The 25666-nt window shown below is 39.6% G+C and overlaps 2 protein-coding genes across 3 annotated transcripts in view; both read right to left on the bottom strand.

Moving 5' to 3' along the window:
• Window positions 1-356: 356 nt before the first annotated feature.
• Window positions 357-14122, bottom strand: rab32a (RAB32a, member RAS oncogene family). Its single transcript, XM_067482319.1, has 3 exons — window positions 13743-14122; window positions 4287-4564; window positions 357-2032 (listed from the first exon to the last, which is right to left on the bottom strand). The coding sequence occupies exons 1-3, from the start codon at window positions 13954-13956 to the stop codon at window positions 1883-1885; spliced, it is 642 nt and encodes a 213-aa protein (XP_067338420.1). The 5' UTR covers window positions 13957-14122; the 3' UTR covers window positions 357-1882.
• Window positions 14123-14477: 355 nt separating this feature from the next.
• grm1a (glutamate receptor, metabotropic 1a) overlaps window positions 14478-25666 on the bottom strand; it is a 28193-nt gene continuing 17004 nt past the window's right edge. The window contains exons 4-9 of one of the 2 annotated variants that reach the window (XM_067482603.1): window positions 25281-25516; window positions 23676-23922; window positions 22974-23142; window positions 21202-21328; window positions 18537-19473; window positions 14478-16937 (exon numbers count right to left, since the gene is read on the bottom strand). In XM_067482603.1, the coding sequence (XP_067338704.1) occupies window positions 16157-16937; window positions 18537-19473; window positions 21202-21328; window positions 22974-23142; window positions 23676-23922; window positions 25281-25516 (2497 nt within the window). In that variant the 3' untranslated portion in view covers window positions 14478-16156. The remainder of the gene's footprint in view (window positions 16938-18536; window positions 19474-21201; window positions 21329-22973; window positions 23143-23675; window positions 23923-25280; window positions 25517-25666) is intronic. The other variant, XM_067482604.1, reaches the window with a different exon arrangement.

The following is a 25666-nucleotide window of genomic DNA, read 5'->3' as shown; positions in this document are numbered from 1 at the left end:
CAGTTTTTTGTTTTCAGTATTATGTACAGTACAACACATACACACCTTTTGTAAGTTTGTCTCTCCTTATCTGCAGATGCAGGCTACTACATCTATTACCCTCTAGACTGCTGAGGTTGTGGAAGTGAAACTGTCAGTATTGGATGAGTCTTACTGTGGCCACTGACTGTCAACTGCTGGCTTTCAATAGTTTAGCTAATATTTAAAACTAAAATTAATAACCTGATGTTGCCATTTAATTATTCATTGAGTAGAGTCAGAGTGATTTCACTCTTGCCATTTTGAATTCAAGTCCCAAGAGCCTACATCTATACCTGCAGAGGGAATTAGTGCTTGTATTGTATGCTAACAAGGAGTGTGTTAACAGAGGAATAATTTATTCAAAATGTGTGTGCCAATAAAAAACAAAAAAAATAAAAATAATAACCAGATGTAATTTGCAACAAATTGAAAAATATCAAAAACATATACTTACATTGTATTTATGCGACATGCAGTGTAGACTTAATGTATTCATTAAGATAGTCTAATCAGTAGTAGACAACAGATACATTTAAAATGTTTATTCTAGTTTGGTCCTGTTGATTTAAAATATTTTCACATGTAATTTGTTTTTTTATATTCAATGTTTTAAAAATGTCCTTCATATTTAATCAATACTTTAACAAATTACCATCAGTCTGCACAAGAGAATAGTCCTCTGTCTGGTTCTGTTATATCTCAACAGTTGTAGAATACATGACCAAACATATTTTAAAAATACATACTATAAATCAGATCTACATTTTCATACAAATGGAAAGACAATCAAAAAAATAATAATATTGGATTTCAGTGTTGCACATAATACCATTATTAGAGTTTTCGTTTCCCGTAAGTATTCATTGTCCATCTGTGTCCTTGAAAAGGTTTGAGTTAACAGGAAAAATGTGACCAAACCTACTATTAAACAAATATGGCAAAATAACACTTCATGATGTTAAGATGAGATCCGGCTTAACCATGCCCCATTTGTTTATGTCTGACTTATAGTCTAATAAGAGAAACACGCGAGTGTGCTCTAAGAGGAGTATTTAAGGGTGTTAACAACTATGATAACCAAAGTAAGATTACACAGATACTATAAAATAAACTGCCTTGCGGAATGACAAGGATACTGAGGGGCATCTGTAGCTCCGTTGGTAAGGCAGTTGTCCACGGACCACAGAGTCAGTGGTTCAATCCCCGGCTACATGTGGAAGTGTCCTTGGGCAAGACACTGAACCCCAAGTTGCTCCCAGTGGGTGAGGTGAGCACTTTTCAGCCACTGCCATGAGCGTTTGTGTGTGTGTGAGTGGGTGAATGAAAAGCAACATTGTAAAGCGTTTTGGAAATGCTATGTAAGAGGCCATTTACCATTCTGAGACACTAAAGTGACAGAAATTAATAGGCTACAGGTTGTTTCCTAGCTTGGATTTCTCTTTCTTTAATTAGTTCTTTTTTCTGCAGCTTCTCAGGTATGGCACTGTCTGGGGCATCCCAGACAGGAGTAGCAAGGGTTCAAGCAAGTGTAGATGGCTGGAGGGGGACCTCAGAGCAGGTGGTAGAATACACTTAGAAATATATTCTGAGACAAACACACTTATAAAGATCCTGTGGGACAAAGAATGAGACAGCATGGTAGAGGCAGTGAGAGCATACAGGAAAACAGCAAGATAACTTTGAGCCTAGTTTGAGAAACTTGGCCATGCAGATCCACTGGACATGATCAGTGTAGAAGGGAGAATTTCCTGGTGCTTCGAAGACCCAAAAATTCATATTCCTCTTCAAGGTGAGAGTCGCAGGTTGGGTGTGAGCATTGGACCTTGTCAAACAGAGGCGGATGGCTAATATAGAGTGAGGGTTAGCAGCAGCCTGACTTGCTCTCAGCAGCCACAGGCTCCTGGTCCAGCTTGATCCGGTCTCCATTGCTCTCCTCATATGGTAAACCTTTGTCATTGGCCAAGATATTCTCTACGAGGAAACGTGCTGCCTCATCCACATTGATGTTGTCCTATGAAAAGGTCAAACAGTAAGTCAGAGATGCGGTAAAAACACATTTAGTCCTTAGTGACAATGCAGACACTAGTTATTTTGGTTGCTTCTGCATCCACGTCAATGCTTGTAGCACATCTAATAGGATGCTTCACAGGCCTTGGAAGACACTATACTATTCCATTTGAGAATTCTTTCTGATGTTTACTAAACCCATTTATATGAACCAGCCTGTTAAAAGCAATAGCTGGGAGACAGAAATGGTTTCCAGAGAGCCAATCTGAGGCCAGAAGAGATGAGGTTGAAAAAAAAAAAAAAAAAAAAAAAAAAAAAAGCCATTTGCTTTTGTCCTTCACACTGCAGCCAAAAGCTGTCATCCCTTGGGCTGAAGAGGTAATGAATATTAATGGCCTTTCTCCAGGCTCTACAGTAACAAAGATGTTTACAAAGAGGCCTGGGCATCCTGGGTTAAGGCAAACAGAGGCCAAATGTATAGTTTAAAAAAAATAAATAAAAAGATAAAGAGAGGATTTAATAAAAATACTGAGCTGCAAAAGACAGAAATTATACTGACAATGGAAATGGAAATGCTAACTATTTGAGAAGGTAATTATACAACAAGGTCTATAATTTATACAAATATAGTCTTTATTCAAGTTTGTCTGGATACATCACTGTTCGACATTCGTAAGTGTTGAAAGCATTCACCAATTACAACCCGAATATCCTCCTAATTAGAAATGCAACCAGAGAAAACTGACAGTCCTCAGCATTTACCAAAGTGACCCGCTTCAGTTCGAAATCCACTAACCACCATGAGTGTATTTAAATTTCTCTACTAACAGGACAAGATATATATAAACACAGAAGCAGAAAAAGTTTTTTCTAAGCCTTGACAAAATTCCAATCACAGGTTGTTATAAGCTGTATTAAACACCAGTATGAAAGGCACACAAAATAACTATAACACAACTTTAATGCACTCACAGAAAGAAAATGGGCAGAAAAACTTTGCACAGACATAAAACACACCCACACACCTCCCAGCATGTGACACAACTTCAGGGTTTTTGGAGTGAGTTCATTAAGTTAAATCCGGCTGCCAAAATTTGTCAAAGCATTCCTCAACATGGAAGTATAAATGATGGTTAAAATGTAAGATGTAGAAAAAGTTCTTGCTGGCATTTCCTGATTTATTTGTCTTGTCAAAGTTTCCAAGAAGACGCTGGATTAGAAAAGGAGGATACCACTGTGATGGGAAAAGGAGGTGAGACAAACACATGTTGGGGAATTTCTTGACTCTCATAGTTGGAAAAATAAACATTTGGTTTGTTGAGCTTCACGCTGTCGTCAGGAACTACTGTAACTTTTAAGGAAGTAATTTATCACTGCACACAGACGGAACGTGCAGACTTTTGTTGGTGTCAACAGTCTGATAGGAACAAGAAAGCATACAGTATCTGCATTTAAGGAGTAAATGATGAATAAAATAATAAGTGAAAGCCGCTGTTCTAAATAAGGAGTCATTGTCTCCAAGTACACTTACCAGATTATCTGCTGCTATGTTTGCTGTAATGAATGCTTCTTCCAACACTGCAGGATAAGCAGTCATACACTTTTGCCCAGTACATGTAAGAACTTATTTCTAAACTGAAGTGAGAGGCAGCCTAAGTCATCTCAATTCACCAAATTCCCAATACACTATGAGGCAATTATGAGGACCACGACACAGTACTTTCCTTTACAGCCTGGGCTGCAATATACCGTATGAAACTGCTCATAAAACATAAAACCCAAAGTTTCGGCTGTATGATTTGCCCAACTTTAATCATGTGGCAAATTAAATTGAATTGCTCAATGAGTCTTTAACAACATTATTACATCCATTTCACAACCACCGCAGTGTGATTACACCATTCCCACAAGTTCTCTACAGGATAACTTCTGAAGATTTCCTGCTTGCCATTAGAATCACAATAAAAGTCCAGGGCTCATTTTACTTTGACTCGACTATGCACAATTCAAAAATCTTCTCAGGTTTGATTTACCCCAACCACAAGTCACATTCATGTGGGACTTGAACCTCTTTACTAATTATCTGGTGTAAAGGTAGAATAAGCAGAAATAATAAAAAGACATCAGAGAAAAGGAAATATTTAAGGAAAAAAGACCTGTTTAATAGTTATTGATATTAATGTAAGTAACATGGCATCGGTAAATGTCATGCATTTGCGTGACTATTAGATTCCCCATCTTATGCATTGACTGCTCACCTTAGCTGAGGTTTCAAACCAGCCCAGAAAACCAGTCTCTTTGCAGAAATTATCCATTAGCGCTGTGTTGTTGGAGTTCTCTTTCTTCTGGTCACATTTATTGGCAAGCAGCACTGAGGGGATGGGGTTGCCATTAGCCAGCTTCACCTTGCTGTCCAAGTCATGCTTCCACTTAGACACAGCTTCAAACGTGGTGCCCCTCGTCACATCAAACACAACGAATGCCCCCACAGCCTCTTTGTAGTACACCCGCGTCATGTTTCCAAATCGTTCTTGACCTGGAGGATGAGACGAAAATTCAGTGGAATATTTGCATTTTTACAATGTATGTAAAGGCTGGGAGCAATAGCTTATTGGGTTTGTAAAAGAGAAAGTGTGGATGTGATGAATCCATTAAAAGCAGGTGGGGGATGAAATCAATTATAGAGTACAGAGTTAGAGTAGCTTGGGTGCAGTAAACGAGACAGTCAGTCTTTCATTCCCGTTTCTTTCTGCTGTTTGTCACAGCTCAGTCACACTAAACAATTTTCCTCCTCTATATGTGGCCCAAAAATGATGATGATAGAGATGGTTTGACCCACTTTCTCTAATTTACCATGGGGCCTAATCTGCACACACGGTGAATGGCAGAAGTAATCTGCCATAATAAGCTCATTCTTTGTAGTCATTCTCTGAGTAAGTCTGAGATATTTCAAAAAGCGAAACATGGGGAAGTACCAGTGGCAAATGGCTTGTCACTATCAAGGCTTCTTTTTAAACAGAACTGGACCACTTTTAGTTTTGTTTTTTAACATTTCATTTTTTAGAAATGGTTTGTTGTGGCTTTTATTTTGTATCTGAAGTATATCCATTTTTTTTTTTAAAAAGCCACTACATCAAGGAATTAATGTTAAAGGTCAAGTAGTCCAAGCTGATCTGAGCTTTAATGACTACTCTCATAAATAATTCAAATCTTCATGTTTTAATTAAACTAGTAGACTGACGTGAGAAAGTATTTCAAGGACCAGAGCTCTAACAAACATTCAAGTCTGCCCGCATTACTTCACCTTAAGTGTGCACTGAGGTTCACAGAAGTGAATCTGTGATCAGCAGTTCAACTTTTCCCTTTAGTTTTACAGCGGGAAGACAGTATTTTTTTTTAGGACTGACTCAAATGTATAAATGCCTATGTGCCCAGGGTTAATTGTAAAGAAGTGATTTATGGACTTAAAAAAATATATTATGTAGCTTATGCTGCTTTTACTCTATCCCTAAGCTGCTATGCATATGCAGATTTATATGAAATATGAACCATATGTATACAATAATAACAACATCTAATAATAATAATAATAATAATAATAATAATAATAATAATAATATCAAAAACATTCTCTGTGCGACAATCCAATGATACTTTCATAAAAAGCTGCTTGGTTACAAAGTGTTCTTTCCAGTTTGGCTGGAACCAATATTTGAGATATGAATTTTAAACCACGTAGCAGAATCTTGGCTTCATACCTGTATGTAGAAATTACTTTTTCGTCAGACTACTGCTGAAAGTTTTATACAGTTCTGAGAGAATGAAACACACGTAAGAATCTGTTTTACAATAAGAGTTAAAACACACACACACACACACACACACCCACACCAATATTGCATAAGTTTCTAAATATACAAAGTTCCTGTTTTTAAAGCTTTTGTATGCAAACATAATATGATCCTGCACCATCATTAACACAAGCTTAATTTAGTTACAAGTCTAATAAACCGTGTTAGCTGTTTTATGTTCCACATTAACACACGTTCAAATTTTGTCTGAACATTTGTTAAAACACACTAAATTACAGACAAACTTAACTTTATTCAAAACCATTTATGATTCGTGATCCCGTGTTGTTATTTTTGCCATTATGGATGACCTGTATTAATACTTGGTCACAGATTGTTCCTTTAAAAAGGACCTGCTCATTTATTTTTAGATTCAGTCCCTTCTCTCAGTGACATCACGTAGCATCTGATGGACTTTGCACAATTTTTTCTACAATGCTCCAATTTAAGAATGCCTACAGGGCAAGTGTAATTATACAGTCTATTAGACAGTTAACAATTTCCACTAGAGCTGAGTTACAAAACAGAAAGTGAACCAAGAAAAAGAAGGAGGAACTGTGAGCACAGCTTCTCCCAGCATACTTTAACTTCACTGTAGGTACTTACCCAACCAAACAAAGGAACTGGACTGGCATGGTGCAGTGCGGGTGTGAGTAAGAGAGTGAACACACTGTGGGGCCCACAGGCCTGACGGTAATTGCTCGTAATTGAGAATCTAATTTTAGCTGATATAACCCCAGGTGAATTCACAAGAGACATGACACAGTGGGATAAAGAGCCGATAGAGTGAAATGGGGCTTTTATTTCCGGTCCTTGTAGAACTCATACATCCAGTATAGTGGAGGCAGAATCTAAAAAAAACAAACAACTGACTTAACTACTTTTAATGCACTTTTCCATTAATTTTATTGCAAGATCTGACTGAGCCCGACGTAACTGTTTAGCCAGAATCGAAGGACTGTACATTACTGATAGTGGCAAATTTGAATATTTTCACATTCCCTCAGCTGTAGTGGCCAATAGACGTAAGGAGAAGAGAGAAAGAGATTTAACAAAAAGCTGCTAAGGAATGCTGTACAGCATGTTTGATTCACCCTATTTCCAAAATAAAATGTAATCTTGTCATCGGTGCAAGAACTGCACAAATGCAGAAACAACACTATCCTCCACATCCTGACATTAGCAAAAAATAAAAAGGCATGTTTGTGTGTGCTCTACAATGTCAGCATAATTATCTAATTCATATCTTCTGACTCTTGTCCGATGGGAATGCTGAGAAAAGAAATGATCATTTATTCATTATAGGAACTGAAGACAAACCAAAACATTAGGAGACAAGAGGCCATGAGAGAGTGTCATTTTCTACCTTCTACACTTCAGTTGATTTCATGACAGGTCCAGATGTTTGTTGCTTGGTCAATATGCAAGAAGAATGGATATGGGGCGATTGTGCCAATGTCACTGATTTGACTGCTTTAGCACACACAAATCTGACTGTTGTAGGGGGGTAAAGAGTTGTGTGGGGTGTTGATAAGGAGCTGGGGATCCATGCAGAAGCCAATTTCAATAAATGACAGCCAATCCCATGATGCCTTGCCTTTTAAGTGTGATACAGCAAGCAAAGGCTAATAATTATTCTGCTGCCTTAATAATTCTTCAGCACAAAGCACATATTATGCACTCTACTTGTGTGTGTGATCTGAGATTCAGTTTGTTTAACAGAAGCTACTAACAACTACCATCATTCTCAAAAAACCTGTTGATTAGTTTCTTCATCAACTGATTATTTTGTGCATAAAATAAATAAATAAATACATTTAAGGTGTAGACTGTGTCTTCATCCCCAAATTTCTCTTGCCTCCCTTCCCTAATCAGGAAGCTGGGTTTCTCTTTTGTAAAGGTTTGCCATTACCAACAAATCGGAGGTCAGAGTTCAAGGACTTGTGTAGGAGCCTCTTGTGTAGACAGAGGCCAATATACAAAGTAAATATAGATTTCTTGGTATTCATAATACTTTTGTAATTCTTTCACCACCATGCTACTAAATAGATACATTTCTCTTAAAAGAGCAAAATTGTACAAAATCACTCACTTAATGAGGGTCATATGCTGCTAATGTAATCAGCATATAACACAGGGATGGAATGAGCTGTATGAACAATAGAGTATTTACCCAGTGAATGCCACAGAGGAGCGTGAGACTGCAGGAGAGAACAAAAACGTGTGTGCTGCCTCAAACGCTCAACACGAGGTGACTGCCAACAAACTATAGAGATGTATATGTGTATCTGTCTGTAAAAAGAGACAGTGAGCTATTGTGAAATTCCAGGGGCTTAAAAAAAAAAAAAACATTTCTGTTCAGTCTACGACTGGTGCATGACCTCAAGTCCAATTAGGCACTCTAGTTATGAGCATGGGAAATCTTCAGAAATCTGCAGAAACACAACTACTTGATGAAAAAGAGATGGGTTAGTTACAGCTGTGCTATAATCTCTGTTTGTTGTGTGGGAGAAACAGAAAGAAAGCAAAGTCTCATCATTATCCATAGCCTTAGCAACCCCTAGTTTCCTCTTCGGTCGTACATTTTTGCTATCCTGTGGGTGGGTTACCATAGAAACTGTCCAAGCCAGACATGGCAGTATCAACAGCAGCAGCCGCTATCTGTTCTTCTCCACACATCCTCCCAACAACATTAAAATAAATCATGATATTACAGGATCCAGTCATCAAGGTAGTCAAATAGAGATGGAAAAACATGTGATTGGCACATTCAAATTCCACAGCGCAGCACGTGAGAAGTGACTTGCAACAGCTTACTATGGCCTTCAGCACTGAACAGAGTATTAACCCCCCTTCTTCTACTGAAGGGTAGGTGGGGGCAGAGCAACACAAAGGAAGGAATTTAGCTTAAAATGCAAACTTTTACCGTAGGATATAAAGCCGAATTCCCATGGGTCCCATGACCCATTCTGATTCTAGAGCCATGTGTTTGGGTATGTTTAACAGACAAAAACAAAGAAATTGTGGTCAAAATCTCAATTTACCGTGTGGTTATAAAAATTGTGACCTAAATTATGAATCATTACTACCACAACTACTACTACGACCAAACACTAATGTGCAAATGCCACAAACACAGACAAAGATGACATAGCTGATAAATGTGGACAAATCCAAATACTTGTGACCACCTTGTGATAATAAAATGTAGCAATGAGGTCAATCACAAGGTATATGAAACATCATATATCCTTTAGGAGAATGGTGTTCAGTCTCTGTAATAGTTCAGCAGCTTGTAGAATAAATGCAACGATGCATTGAAGCTGTTCTCACTGTGTCAGTCCAATGCCTTCTAAAACGCTTTATTAAGCTTTGTCTTTTATCATGCCGTTTATTTGTACATTGTGGTTTCTGTTTTTTTTTTTTTAAAAACAAATCCAGTTTGCCGTTTACACCTAAATCAATTATCTTGTTAATGACTTATTTATTCACTTGTATTGATAATTAACTATTAAATTAGCTGTTCAAGAAAATAATTCCATTAATTAACTGATTAGACGAGGAAAAACAGTTAAGCTAATTTAAATATTTTAGGAATATTTAAATTATCCAATATTTCATACAAATGCCAAAAAGTAAACAATACTCAGAGAACATGAACATGGTTTTGAACAAAACCATGTTCATATGTGCCTTGTTAGTTTTTAATTCTTTTAATCATCTGGTGACCACCTCTCTCTGGTTTTGCTGACCACCAAAAGTTTGTGATCCTGTTAGAAAATAGCAGTGTTTAAAAAACAGAAGCAAGTGTCAGGTTTCAAGGTAAAATTGGTCTTTTCTGACAAGAAAATGTTACCACTGTCAATGGAACTACTGCATACATTCCATTAACGTGCAACGGGTCACTTCTACGGGAATATTGTGTCCTATAAAAAAGTTTTTTTTTTTGTTTTTTTTTAAACTCTGTTGTGGTAATCATCCTGTCCACTTGCTTAGACAAATCCAGGAGACAGTAGCAATTCTGGGTGAAAATGGGTGGGAAAGCCACAAGCGTCACGCTGACTTCCATGGTGCTCCTATCTTGTACGAGCCTCTAATTACTATCATTCCTGCCAGACTGTGATCATTATTAAGGTTGGTAAAAGACAATGCAACTCTGAAGATGCTCTCAGCGTTGCCAAGATGATAATTCCTCCTCCTTTTCTGCTCGATTAAATGGCTTAATAGCTGGTCTTAATGACTTGGCAAATACACCTCAAGCTTTCAGTCTCAAACCCTGAGACCTCACAGCGTCCTCAGGTCAGGCCCTAGTGTAGGTGTAAATAATAAAGTTCGTATTGGTGTCATCTAACGTCCAATTTTCTGGTCACAGCGTGTGCAAGTACAGATCAGTTCACCCATATGTTTCAAGGAAAGGTTTCAGTGTAAGTGTGCGCGTGTGTGTTGTCTTATTTATCCTGAGACCCTCTGATCGAGTATTGTCTATCTGTGACAGCCTTTGCAGCACTCATCAAAGATGCCCCCTGCACAATGAACTCGTGCTGCCAAGACCTAAATGATGACAAGGGCATGTAGCCCACCCTGACAATCAGTCTGTGAAACACACAGTTTGTTGAGACAACCCCCCCACCCATAAACACACACCCTCATTCTGTCACTGCTGTAAGCGATGGTATAAAAACAGTAGTCTTTTAACCATCTGTCCTGATCTGTCTCAACATATGAGGTCTGTTTGATTGAGGGGGAGATGATGGAAAAAAGTAAGAATAGAATATATCTAGAGGCTGGAATAATCAGTGTTGTTTAACAACAACATCAACAAAATTAAGGGGCAGGTTCACATTTGTTTTCTATAACAAAACCCCCATGTCCAACTTTTCCATGTGTCCATGGTTTGTGTCCGAACTGATTGTCTGCAGCTATAGAGCACAAACTGTACATGTGCCAGAAAAATAAACCAGCTGCTTATTTCATATAGTGAAGCTATGTATCATGTTTCCACGTCCTTGATGGTGTTTACGTGAAGCAATAATAAAAACTTTTATTTCTTTCACTTTTTCACATTGTTCGCTCAAACCCAACAAACGAAGTATTTCTTTCTGTTGTTTCTACTATTCAGAGTTGGCATCATATGTTGCAATGAGCATCTGTGGAACACGTCCGTGTCGAGCCTTCTTCAGAAAAAGGCAACCAATGCCGCTGTCTTGTGCAAACCTTCACTCCAAAGCTCTGCAGAGACTAACGTGAGAGTGCAGTAAGCTGGGGACACACCTGAAGATGGTCAAAGACAACCAGTCTTGTTTGGGAACATCTAGAAGTCCTGGAGATAGACACACCCCCAATTCCCACAAAAGCGGAAAATTCTCACGTGTTTTGTGTCAAAACAAATATGCCGGCAATCAAAAAAAACGTTTTAACAATTTCTGAGTAAAAGAAGAAAAGATGGAAAAAAAACAAAACATGGTAAAATCATGGACGTATGGCGAGGACAACATCGACTTTAAATCGCATTCATAATTGGCCGTACAGCCGTAAAGTGTGTGCCGACCTTCAGACAACTCAAGTGGGCATCCTCTGAATCAACAGTCCTTTTATAAAGTACAAAGACCAATCTTTGCCTTGAAATCTGACAGAAGTGCACTGCATGTACAAAAAAAAAAAAAAATGAAATCTTTTCAAACCAGATAGCATTAAGCATTAGAAATCTTCACTTGTTTGCTTTTGGAACATTAATTATGCAGAATCAGCTTTTACAGCTAATTTTATGGGTGCACAGATAACTTTCACAGAATGATGTTTATACAGAAAAAAAATGAGATGATTCTCAGTTAGGCTCTGAAGCATTTATATTTCCCAGACAATGAATTTCTTGTAATTATAAGATTGCAGTCACAATTATGAGATCTCAGTCTCAATAATGATGAGATAATAAGTCATAATTGTACAGTAACAGCTCCATTTGTTTTTCCTTCTGTGAATGCAGTGGGTGCATTCACCAAAAATAGCTGAAACACAACTGATAAGAACGTGTAGCCAGCACGGACACAGAACAAACACTATGAGCATTTATTCTCTCAATGTGAATGTAGGCATGCGAGTGTTGTTTTTACTCAGCTTTGAAAAAATGTGAACCTATCCTTTAATCTGAGCTTACTAAATACTGTATATGGACCTGACCCATAGCAGCTGACTTTAAAGATTCAGGCTTTTAAATATCAGACTAGTCAGTCAACACAACATTTTCTTGCAAATTAGAAGCTGTAACTACAACTTTCAACTGGGGCTCTCAGAACAAGCTGTACCTGAAACAATTCCCCATCCTCTGTGGAGCACATTAAATTGATCGCACATGGCCGCTTCTTTGCGATCTAGTTTATCCACACATCTCCAACTCTGTCTCGTGCTTCACCTCTAGAAAACCAATGTTGTGTTCACTTTCATTGCAGATGTATTGGGTGTGATCAAGCAGGTGTCAGATTCATCAATACTGAAAATAAAAGTATGTTTCAGTCCTATATCATTAGATCTTCTTGTACAGTGTAAACAGACACAAACAGTAGCCAGATACTCTTTGTATGCCACCTTGTCAGAGAATGATTAGCTACACCCATGTTGCCCCTCTGCACACGTTAGCTAATGATTATTTAGTGTGGTCAACCCCATGACAATAAACACACAATGCAGTTTGCATTTATAAACAGCCACAATTTAAAAGATTACTTGGCTGTTTATATTTGCAACAATGTTTCAAATAAGCTCCATAGACGAAAGACAAACACAGTCCTTGGAACTTGTCACAAAGTGCAAAAGAAGACAAAAAATAAAAAGGAACAATTTGCTGTAAGTAACTATGACTAATTCCACAAACCTTAATGCTAAGATGGTTAGGATGTATTATGACTTTAAAGATACTGCAGATAAACCATTTTCGAAAAATAAGGCGTATGGGACATCACACACACACACACACACACACACACACACACACACACACACACACACACACACACACACACACACACACACACACACACACACACACACACACACACACACACACACACACACACACACACACACACACACACACACACACACACACACACACACACACACCCCCTCACCCTTGTATGTAACCAGGGTGTCCGTGAATTTAGACGTCATTTTGTCGGGTGGTTTCTCTGCTTCTCATCTTTGCTCACTTCCTCTCTAACCTGTCTGTTCAAGCATGTCATTCTCTCAGAGTCCCCCTTCTTACAGCATGAGATTTTGGTGCCTGGAGATGACAAAGAGTGAGAGACTGAGGAGGGTAGCCTGCATGTTTGAACTTTTTTTTTATTTACACTGCTCTGATTTCTCTAGGCTTGCTTACTCAAGCTGCTGGAATGCACAGGTGGGTGTGTGTGCCGAGTTCCCCAGCTCAAGTTAGGTTCACAGAAATAATTTCAGCGATGCAAGAACATTTTAAGAATATTACAGTGACAGTGCACTATTGGAAAACATCATGCCTAAATAAAAGCCAGTGGTGAACCTGTAGACATTGTAATCACTAGAATAAATACTACGAGAATATTATGTGGAGTTTCCATGGGGTGGGGTGGGGGTTTCTCACTCCATAATAACAACGTGACCTACATTCTTCTCACAATTATGAGCCGCCCTGGTTATAAAATAGGGGAAGACAATGAGCAGACATGGCCAGCCGGTTTTTGCTGCTGGAAACTCCTATCCTGCTTCTTTGCCTCTTGGGAATTTTTTACTTTTGCATAACATTACAAATGTGAACTCTTCACCAAATCTCCCGCAAACCTCTGCGAAGGCGATCTGTCTGCGTTTTGTTGCAGTAAATAAGCGTGTGCTTACCTGCGATGTCCCACAGCTGTAACCTGACCAGCGTTTTACTATCCCAGTTGATTACTTTAAGTGCAAAGTCGACCCCGATCGTCGCCCTGTAGTGCTGCGAGAAAAGTTGGTGCACATAGCGTTTGATGATGCTGGTTTTGCCCACGCCTAACTCCCCGATCACCAGCACTTTAAACAAGTACTCCTTACACTCAGACACCGAGCCTCCGGCCATGCTCACACACAAAATGACACCTTTTCTCAAAACTCGAAAGAACTTCTGCTTCCTCGCTCATGTGTTTCCCGTGAGGTGCTGGGCTGGACTGGGCTGGTCCGGCAGCTGACGGCCAGATGTAGCAGAAACTCCATATGTCTTCCCCCTTTCGAATCCACCCTCCTCCCCCTGCACCCACCCTCAACCACCTGATGAGTCACAGGACCCGGAAACGTCAGAGAGGCTCGATATGAATGTAAGGTTCCTGCTGCAGCGATTACAGGAAGCTCTTCGTGTTTACATGGTGATTTGCAGCTCCCTGTTTAAACAAACAGTTTGAGGTCATGGAGACTGGGATTCATTACGTGTCTGTACTAACACACGAGCCCAATATGTGATTTGGAACTTATTTGCTTCCATCTTCTGTTAGGGGCCCCAACAATGGCCCTCAGACTTTATCCTAGAGAACAGCAGTCTAAGCCGATGTTAATCAGCCTTAGGGTTTTGCGCCGTTTGCTGGGCACTGCAGGCAGCAATCACTCTTCTTAATATAAATAGTTTTTATTTTACAGCATTGTTCAACTTACCCAAAACATAAAAGATCTATTTCTTCTAGATTTTACAATGTTGAAACAGGTGGCACTCTTGTATATTTTACAATGATTAAAATCAGTTAACAACTTTTAAGACTTTAACACTATAAGAGACTAAAAAACATTTGGAAATACAATACAATTGCACTATGTACTGTATAGTATTTTACTCTAAAATCCTTTGCATTCTTATAGATAAAGAACTAACAAACTTAACCTCAAGTAAACTACTTAGGTTTATAATGCAAGAATTAAGCAAAATTGAAACATGTAAATTCTCTTTACAAGATGCAACTAATCATTGTTTACTTCTCAAATAGAATATTATTAAGAGGATACAGTCAACTCAAGTTAGTTTAAAACTTACGTACCCAAAAACCAAACACACTGCTCCTTGACAAGTAGTCTGTGGAGAGTTTTAAAACATAGAAACATTTTTTTTCTGTTTTCTGATATTCTAAATATAGAAACATTTATCAGTATTACAAACATACCACCTGTTTAAAAAACAAGAGATGGCTTAACAGTATTACAAACTTTGAGAACTTGTACAAGTACTGTGTTTTCCATTACAATGACACAGCAAACTCAGAAAAGCGATATCAACACGGCATGGAAAGCAAAAGTTGCTCTTCTGTCACATCCCATGCTCGTAAAGCCTCATTGTCATCATCAACAATTACACTAACCTGAATCAGCTACATTGTAAAAACTGATTAGCAGGGATGCAGGTTGATAACAACTTCGATTGGCACATTATATCTATATCATATATTACACAGCGCAAATCCTCAGTAGAATTGAGTAATAATTTTTTTGTGTTTGAACAAACCGTGCAAAATAGAAACATTATTCAACCAACTTACTGCACTTTTCCTGGTAATTTATTGTTTTGTAGCATTTTAATTGAAATGAGGTCTCACTTATATTTAATAACGGCAAAACACGAAGAGCAAAACCTTTTTTGATGCTTTAGCAACTTACACACATGAACAGACTTGTACATGTGCAGGGAGAGGACCAAAGCTAATCAAAACTGGCACCAAATGCACTTGAGCTATTGCAGTCCTTCAGAGCCGGTTTGGTTGTGTCTTACAGTACCATAGAGTGTGTGTATATATATATATATATATATATATATATATATATATATATATATATATATATATATATATATATATATATAAATGTGTTTCTCTTAACTTTTGTTTTTCCCAGACCACTCTATTTTACTGTCAATATGAAAACCACAGCTATGACCTTTATTATAATATGCAGTGTTGCTTAATTCCTCTTAATTTGGCGTGAGAGCTAGTTTTGCCACTTTTCTCAGTTTTAGCTTTTACAGAAAGGCTTAGTGCACAGACAGCCCTTCAAATATGTAAGCACTCACGGACTATTCCTGGTGTTTTTCTACTTATAGTCCTGATTAATCCCTTACTGATAAAAGCAAAATAAGAAATGCAAGCAAGCCAATGATAGAGCAAAAATGTTGGTAAAACTTGGTAAATAATGTGTTAAATAATTGTGTATGTATCTCTGTGTGTGTGTGTGTACCTGTATGTGGATATGCCTGTGTGTGATATAAAATTGTGCAGACAGCTGCAGTGTCAGTGCTTGATTTGCTCTCACAGTGTTGAGGAGCTGTGTGCAAAGTCCCGGAGGATGTTTGAGGTGTAGATTGTGCTCGGGTGGATACCGAGCATCGATTCGAAGATGGGGGAGCCACTGATGGACTCCCCTGAACACACTGAGTCTCTAAAGGGGGAGGGAGGAGACAATGCTAAGGAATCCTCCAGTACTGGCTTGTTCTGAGTTAAATCCTCGCCTTCCCCTTCCTCCCCCTCATCCTTGGCATCATAAATGTAGCTGTGCAGGAGGTCCAGTTCCTCGTCCTGTGAACCTTCCTCTTCAAAGACTTCCACTTGTGGGGCCAAAGGAAGCTTTGAGGGTATCATGCCCAAGGGCTCATTGGCAGGGATTGTCCCTCTGGCAGTGTGGTCTTTCAGTTCAGGGACATAGGAGCTGTGTGTGTCCACCACAGCCCCCTGCAAGCTGTCTGTGGTGCAGCCTGTTAAGTGAGCGGACAAATAAGAAGCCGGCTTATTTAAATCGGACTCCAGCCAGAGGGGGCGCTGTACGTCTCTCTCGTCATCCTCCTCCTCCAGGTTGTACAGAGGCTTAGCGCCAGGCGGTTCTTGGGAGGGATGGGGGTCTGTGTCAAGGTCGTAGGTGGAGGGCTCGCAACTGTGCGGGTCGGGGGTGTTAGTTAGGGGCCTGATGACCGCCGTCTGATTCAAGCCGGCTTCCTGTTTCCTCACATGCACAGACAGTCTGTGCCACACATTCCCCCCCTTCTGAGGGTGTCTTGCACCTGATTCAGACCATGACACAGACTTGCCATTAGAACTATGAACGAGATAAAGACCCAAGTTACTATGACAGGAAACCGGGAGGTGGAGGCAGAAAAACAACATCAATATAGCAGCAACGTAAGACAACAGAGCAGTAGCATTTCAACATTTCTGATGCATGTTAAAACACCTTTGAACCACATGACTTGACATTAGCAAAATTGGTAAGGGGTTTTATCAACTTGGGCACAAACAAAGTGACTCATAATGTGCTGCAGACAGCATTATGATCTTCAAATTGATTTAAACATTTAGCTTACAGAATTAGGGACCACCAAGCCCATTTCCTTATTGCTTATAGTTAAAATGAGGATGCATGCACTTGGAGTAAGTATATCTGTTGGTGCCTGAACCGGCTTGAAGACAACACAGAGTTTAGTGCAGAAGGAGCTGGGACTGGCTCTAACATGATTAGTTAGGGAGGGGAAGAGGGGAGGGGCGTTCATGCTGAGAAAAGTTAAATGTGAGGTTAAGTCAGGATAAACCAAAAGCAGCAGGGTGGCAAATCTCCTTCTTGGAGAGCTGCAATGTCACAAACATTTTTGTACTAATGCCAGCTCAGGATTGACGGGCTCAAGCAGGGAAATGTTAATATTAAAGTCATCAGATACTGTGCATCACTCAGCCATACAAACAAATAAGACCACCCATCAAACTCAGACTGAGAGCCAACAAGCCAATGATAGATTACTTACTGATCTTTTTTTTTTTTTTAGAAAACTCCTCAAAATACATAATTTAATGCAGTGGATAAATATTAAAAACACACAAACTTTGTTAACTTCTTTTGCTGCAGAAGAACTAAAGTGTGTGGGAAAATATGGATTTCAGCTTTAGTACCTTTGGACAATCTGATTGATATTCTTTATGATCAATTCATTGTTAACTGGCTGGTGAGTGTCTAAATTGCTATTTTTTTAAATATGTAAATATGGGAATGTCTCATTCGGCAGTGCAGCTCTCCAGGGAAAAGAGTTGAATGAGCCCCCATGCCAAAATATATATGCCAGCCTCAACACTCTGCAAACAATATGCTGCTCTGTTCAGGACATTAAAGGGTCAGAAGAAAGGCAAACAGGCTGCATAGCAAGGGTGAAAGACAACACGTAAACATATTAGGATCAGTCTCATACTCTGCCCCACTCCTTACTTTACACACTTGTCCACGTGTCACTGCTGTGGATCTCAAAAAAGTTAAATGCAAGTCTTAAATCTAAATGTGTAAATGAGCTTTAAATCAACGACAGCAAAACGTCCCACCATGTATATGTGTTAAGTTTTGGTACACTTCCCAGATTTCCTTCCATCAAGGAGGGGAATGCGCCATATACCAGTGTTCACCGTCAGTTTAGTTTTACACACAGCAGCTTGGGTGCTGAAAAGATCATGTGTAAACACTCAAATATTCTTCTGATAAGATTTTTTTTAAAAGCATTTACATTTTACTTGCAATTAATGATGGTAAATTACTTTAAAAGAACTTAATTTACAGACAGTTCACCACTACATTTGAGTGCTTACGCATCTCATCATCTTCACCATCACACAAAACACAGAATATAACAAGATAAAACCAACTTCAAAGGTCACTCACTTTGCATTGCCAGATCCAGGCTTCTTCCGCCGGAACATATTGAGGAAGCTGTTGCTCCCGCATGGAGCCGCAGACTTCCCGTCTCCAACATGCATTCGCACCACATCAGACGTGGTGAAGGCGCTTCGGACATTCCTCTCGGGTTTGGCAATGATAATGTACATCTTAGGTGTGAACATGCATCCCAGTGCCACTGTTACACTGAGGCTGACAGAGAACGATGTGGTAATGATCTTGTAGTTGGAGCCAAAGTAGATGGGAACGAAAGCCAACCAGATAATGCAGGTAGTGTACATTGTGAATGCAATGTATTTAGCCTCATTAAAATTGGCTGGGACGTTCCGTGTCTTGAAGGCATAGTAAGTGCAGCTCAAAATCAGCAGGCCGTTGTAGCCCAGTGGCGCCACCATGCCTAGGTTGCTGGTGTTACAGATGAGGTAGACCTCACGTATGCTTGGGTATGACTTTATAGGCTCAGGAGGCTCCAGAATGATGAGTGTGATCTCCAGAGTTAGCTGCACACTGATGAGCATAAAGGCGATGATCATCTGGGCCCAGGCACTCATAAAACGGGGCTTCCTGGTGCAGATCTTCTTCTTGCTGCCAGCCAGAATGCGGGCGATGCGGTTAGTTTTAGTGACCAGGGCAGAGTAACACATGGCAGATGAAAGGCCCACCAGCAGCCGCTGCAAGTAGCAGGAGGCCACTGTAGGCCGAGCAATTAAGGTGAATGGACAGATGTAACCCATGAAAATACCAGCCAAGATGATATAACAGAGTTCCCTGCTGGAGGACTTAACCACAGGTGTATCACGGTACTGGATGAACACAAAGGTGACAAAGGAGGTGATCAGGATGCCCACACAGGAGAAAGCGACTGCCACTATAGATTCCACATCTGCCCAGTCAAGATACTTCAGAGGCAGTGGTTGACAGCCTAGGAAGAGCAGAGCAGATGTCAGATAAACTATTTGTTGCATCTATAGCAGATTTCTGTGAATGAAAAGTGTATCAAAACAGAGAAAAAGACTGATGAGCAGACGGTGGGGAGGCGGTATAAAAGAGAGCAACACAGTCTCGCAGACTCAAGAGAAGTCAGGTGTGTAGCAGAGATCAGAGTCATCCAGGATGGCCTGAAATTGCTTAGAACCTCATTTGCATGTGTCATCATATACCTCCCGAAGCTGCAGTTCTGTCAGATTTTTCTCTCATTTTCACGTTACTCCAAATGTGGGAATGTGTGTCAACCGTGTCACAAGCACTAGTTGAATATTTGTCATCCAAGCAGACAGAAGAAGTTTGCAGAGCTTAATGGGAGTAAACTGACATCTCTAGACTTCCCTAGTTTAACGCTCCATAAATTACACACAGCTGCTAATAGCATTACAGGCACTGCCATCACTGGCAAGGTTGTGCATGGAGGAACCGTTTGTGGTTGGCAAACTTACTTCTAATGTGTCAAATTATGAGAAATCATGCTGCCTCAAGAGGCCTTGGTATTTTTAACACAAAGTGAAAATGGTACTTATATGAACCTAGAGGTGTAAACCAATTGTTACAATGGGGTATTATTTAAAAGCACTTCTGCAAATCACACCGAGTTTCAGTGAAAGGGAAAATGTATGAAGCACACTGCAGGAAACTGTTACCTGTTTTCTTTTGACCACCCACCCAGCTTAACTTGACAAGGCATCAGCCTCACTGCATGCAAATGTTCATGGGTGGCAAAGATGAAATGCACTTTTCTGGATCCATTCTTACAAAATCTTCAAATGCTTTATTCTTCTAAAACCTATACTGCCATATCCTTACAACAAAACAAAACGGCCCACTCTTCTGTTGTACACCTTCTCTTGCCAAATGTATCTTTGACTTTTAACATCCATCAATCCTTTATCTGTAACCACTTATAGGGTTCAGGGTTGCGAGGTGTTTGAAACCTATCCCAGCTGTCACTGGGTGAGATTGGGACCTGTCATTGGGACAGGTCGCCAGCCTATTTTTTGGAAATATTGAAATACAACAGAAAACCCTACGCCAAATGAGCACCAGTCAACATGTGGACAGAACAACTTCGCTCTGTGGATAAGACGCTAACTCACTCTGCTAGCATTCTCCAGATAGAGACATGTAATGAGAGCGAAGGGAGAGATTCTTCCTCGACAGGCTGCTGAAATGTATCCCCAAGCCTCTGGTGGCAGTAATGGGATTTTACACCTGGGAACTGAGAGCTGCTCTCAACTCTAAAATCGCTGTCAAAACAACACACTGGGTCACAACAGGAGGAGGAGGGGAAATGAGCAGTGTCACATTTGGGAAGAGTAGTGTAAAGGTTGGGAAAGAGAGACGGGTCATAGGATGTGGATGATGAAAAGCCTCGGCGAAAGGAGGTGTTAGGGTGTGAAGTACGAATAGGCTGATGGGGGGAGGTTGATTTTCAACAGCATAGAATAGTCAAAGAGAGAGGGCTTGTGGTGTTTGGGTGAGACTGATGTTATAAAATATAAATGTCTTGACAAGGGGGCAGACAAAAGGTAGGGTAGCTAGGAGCAAATACGTGAAATGGGTGCCATAATGTATGTGGGTTGGTTAAAGGGTACAAAATAACACAGATGGGTGAATATTGTTCATGAAAGCAGATGTAGATTGCTTGTGTCTCTCTTACCTGCCAGGCCATCATCGGGCCACCATCCCAGCTCACATGCCTTGCAGGTAAACTCATCCTGAACGTATTCGTTGTCCTTGCATGTGGTGCAGATCCAACAGCAGCTCACCTCACCCTTCCTAATCACCTGCACACAGAGAGATCAGACATCAACAATGAGGGGGTCACAGACATCTAGTAACCAGTCATAACACAAATCAAACGACGCAACCTAAATAAGGAATCAGCATCAAGGGGATATCAAAGATGGGGATACGCCTCGGCTGCTCCTTTTCGTCCTTTTTGCTTGTGCCCCAGGCAAACTCTGTATGAAACGAGGCTAGTTGCTTTTACATTCTGCTCCCACAGATGCCGTTATCAGCACTGTGATATGTAAAGCAGGGTGATAAGTGGGGCAGGAAACAAAGCAGATAGAGGGGGAAGCGTGCGCAGCAAGGAGAGACGATGCACCCTCCCTCGGGGCAACTTAGTGTATAGCTAGACTGAAAACAATCAGCCCCAGATGAAGCAAATCAAGGCACTTCTACTTCTACAAACTGGTCTTAATAGCAGTATTTATTACAGAGTCCCAAAGTGCCTGTCTCCTGAGTCAGGCAGGGTGAACAGCACAGGAATTCATTTTTGCACCTTGTGTAAACTCTAACATTGTGTGACACAATATACACTGATTAGCTTTAAGGGTTTTGATGTTTTCTTTGCTCTTCCTCAGTCATGTTTGAAATGTATTAGTGTTGTTCTTTTAGAAAAATACTAAATACCACAACAAGTAGACATTCAGGGCACCCAGATCAGGAGGCACAGAGACAAAGAATGGGGGACAGAAAACATTTCAACAGATAAATCAAAATATACTTAAGTTAAAAATGAAAAATCCCAAGCTGCTCATTTGAGAGAAACATATAGCTACTAAATTTATCTAAGCAATTTCACTCTTGTTATTGACCACCCTAGAGTTACTTTATATGCTACTGTACCACCTCTCCCAGCTCCACCTCAACAGAAGGTCTCAGAGTTTCAGAGTCATCCGGTTTCTCACTTGACAACCGGTCGTTATCTCTAAGTCTTTAAGGAAATAGATAAAACCATGTATCTTCAGCCTTCTTGTATTTTCAACTATCTATTGGTCTTAAAAGGAAATTATTTCTTAACTTACTGCAAACTCTGTTTCTTTTATCCCACACCAGCATAGACCATAAATGGCAATAAAGTTTCAGTTACACATTTATTTATCCCCTTCAGGAGGAACTACAAAGCTGTGGTGATGCTTTAACTTTTGACATGCTATATCTCCATCATTAACAGGATTCCCATCCTTATCAGAATTTGTACTTTGTGTTTATTGCTATCTAGCAAATTCTACCAAACTAGCACAGTGATAGTGTGACATAATAGCACCCTTAAGGCATGAGAGCAATTTATTATCATCTAACATTACCATTTGACTTAAAACACTACTATGCTGTTACACTTTTCCTGATCCAGCAAAATTACGCCACCTGTGTTGGCTTTCTTACAATTGAAAGCCCAATTACTACTAAATGTTGTGCATTAAAAATCCAGATATTTATTTGAATAAACCCTGACACTTTACTGATATAATATTATTTGTTTTTGATGCAGTTGACAGTTTTAGACAATTTTCTTCAGAGCCAGACAGCAAATTCTCCATTGTTAATGAATAGTGATTTTTGAGACTTCAGGTTTTTTAAATTAGCACTGGCAGAGTTTATTTAAAGCTGAAGATTTTGTTCAAAGCGGATCTGAAATCCTACCTTGATCTGCCCTTTTGAGCAGGGCTCACTGCAAACTGAGCGGACCATGTCGCTGCTGTTCAACCACAGTTTGTAGTCATCAATCATCAAGATGCCCTCATGCCATGAGCCCACATTTATATAATCATAACGACCTTCACCCACACTTTGTAGGTTCATAATGTCGTACCTGGGTGGACAGAGAGAAAGGAAATTATTAGTATGAGAGAAAGAAAAATAAGACAACAGTAGCTGTACAGTTTAAAATCACATACAAGTGAAGGAAAAGGTGATACAGTAGTGGAAATTGAGCACAGGAGAGTGACAGGTAATTTATTGATAAGGGTTCAAACCTTGTTTTCCTATCAACAGCTCACAAAGTGATGTTACAAAAACTGTTAGTGTGACAGTGAAAATTGTGGCCTCATTTTTATAGTGGTAATTGGTAACTGGATGTGCACCGACTGACCTCTAGCTGACGGACAAATGACACGGCTGTGTACTGTCAGGGAGAGATGAAAGTGGCCGCCAAAGTGGAATCTGTTCCAGTCCAAACTAATTACATCCTTTCATACTAAAGATTAGCTCACACATGTGTGCATAAGCAAACATGCAAATGAGTGAGAGAGTGAGATGAGAGCAATTCACAGATTAATACTAAGTTCAAATCTATATCTCCACTTTTCTTCTTCTAGATCTTTTCTGCCCTCCTTATCCTCTTACCTTCCTGGGGTGTCTCCATTTTCATCAAAATAAATCTCTTCTCCTGACACTCCTCTGAAGGATGTCTTTAGGAGGTAGTCCAGCAGCTTGCTGCCATCGATAGGGTCCATGGCCTCGCAGAGCCCTGTCTGCCCCGGGCACAATTCTTTGTGCATATCATGGAGGCCATGAGCCATAGCAGAGATGGCATTGATGACAAAGCCCATCTTACTATCCTGAACATAGTTTTCATGCAGACTTTCATTTCCTGTTAGAAAGGGAAAAGAAGGGGACATCAAACGCTTTGCCTTGTGTTAAGTGCTGTATTTGAAGTGCAGCTGCTTGGTGGGAATAAAAAAACATATGAAATATTGTGCTGTAAATAAATTCAAGCATTTTCTCTTCAAGGCATTATAAAAATTTGAACCACAGATAGAGACTTAAATGCAAAATAGAACTTCTTTTGCAGCAAAATATATTAGCATACCAGGAAATTACAACAGGATGTCTAATAAGTGCAAAAGGAAACAGATGTGGAGAACAACCGCAGTCTGTAAAAGGCTGTAGACAGTAAGTTGCACTTCACTGTCAGCCACCTAAAGGCACTGTCCCACAGTGAGACCTTAGTCTTTGAAGAATGGAAATTTTTATGCAAAAGTAAAAAATATTCTTTTTTGTGTTTCAATGTTTAGAAATAGATTTACATTTTTTTTGCCTCCTTAGACAGTGCATTTAAAATCCTATCATTTTTAATCTATGACACCAACATGCATACAGAGTAGAAACAAAGGGTGTGATGTGTCTTAGTACAGCAATGTCTTTTTTGACATGTTTCAGCTGGGCATGTGCGACGCTATGTGAGCCATTCTTTTGTGTAAAGCCATTTCCACCTTTTTAATTTTAAGACCAAGCCCAGTGCTTGACAATAGAGTTTGACTGATGCAATACTCATTCTGAGTGAGCGCCTGGGACTTCCAGGATAAAGATATCCAGCCATTTTACTAAATTATAGTATTAAGAAATTACAGTGTTCAGCAAAGCATCAGTCAAACTCTTCCTGTCTTGGAGGAATCCAGTGCTTATGTAGTGCAGGTGCATTTTTAATAAAAGGAAATAATAACATAAGAGTGGCAAAAAAATGCACTTACCACCTTGTAGGTCTTTGGAAAAAAGATTAAAGTGTGTTACAGAGAATGAAGAAAAACACCAATAACTGTATTGCTCTGCTATTGCAACAACTCAGTATCCTAGCGATTTACTATATTTTTCCATTTGATTAAAAACATTGCTGAGGAATTTCTTTTAATGTAATTTTGGTGGCAGTGTTTAATTACTTTTGGACTTTGAGTCATTTAGAACTAACAATTCAAAAACTCAGTTTAGCGTGATCATGTTTCTGAAAGCAAAAGGAATGAATATTCAGTGGGGGACAGAGATAAATACGGATTTTTGTTATTATTCAATAATTTTGCACTTTGAAATGTAGCCTTTTGTTGTCACTGACAGCAAAATTAAATAAAATTTAAAAATTAATAAGCAAAACAGGATTAATAAGAGACATAATAATAAATACAATTGTTTGCCTATCTAAACAACAAAAATGGGATTTTCTGGCTTGTCACCCACCGGAGCAGATTCTCTTGTAGTTCTTGTTCTCCTGTGGGTGACCCGGCAGGCGGCACTGGAAACGGTACTGCCAGAACTCTGGGAACCAGGGGTTCCTGGTGTTGGCATCTAGATGCAATTTCAAGTAGTAGTCATCAAAGGACTTGACAAACTCTGATTGCAGTTTCATGGTGATTCCTCCCTCTGCTTCCAGCTCATAACCCTCTACAACCTCGTAGCGGTCTGCCCATCCATCACTAGAGGAATCAGAGTTAAAAGGAATAAAACATGGAGTCAACCTGAGTAAGTATTAAACATTGTCATAATTCAGAGTCTGAGGCACTGCCAAAAAGTGATAATACTTTACAAGTCTTTTAAATTGAATTGTTGAGCATTATAATTTACAC

This window comes from Channa argus, chromosome 17, assembly GCF_033026475.1.
Source record: "Channa argus isolate prfri chromosome 17, Channa argus male v1.0, whole genome shotgun sequence".
NCBI classification, from domain to species: domain Eukaryota; kingdom Metazoa; phylum Chordata; class Actinopteri; order Anabantiformes; family Channidae; genus Channa; species Channa argus.
Note: the sequence above shows the minus strand (reverse complement) of the source record. Positions and strands in the feature narration are given on the sequence as shown.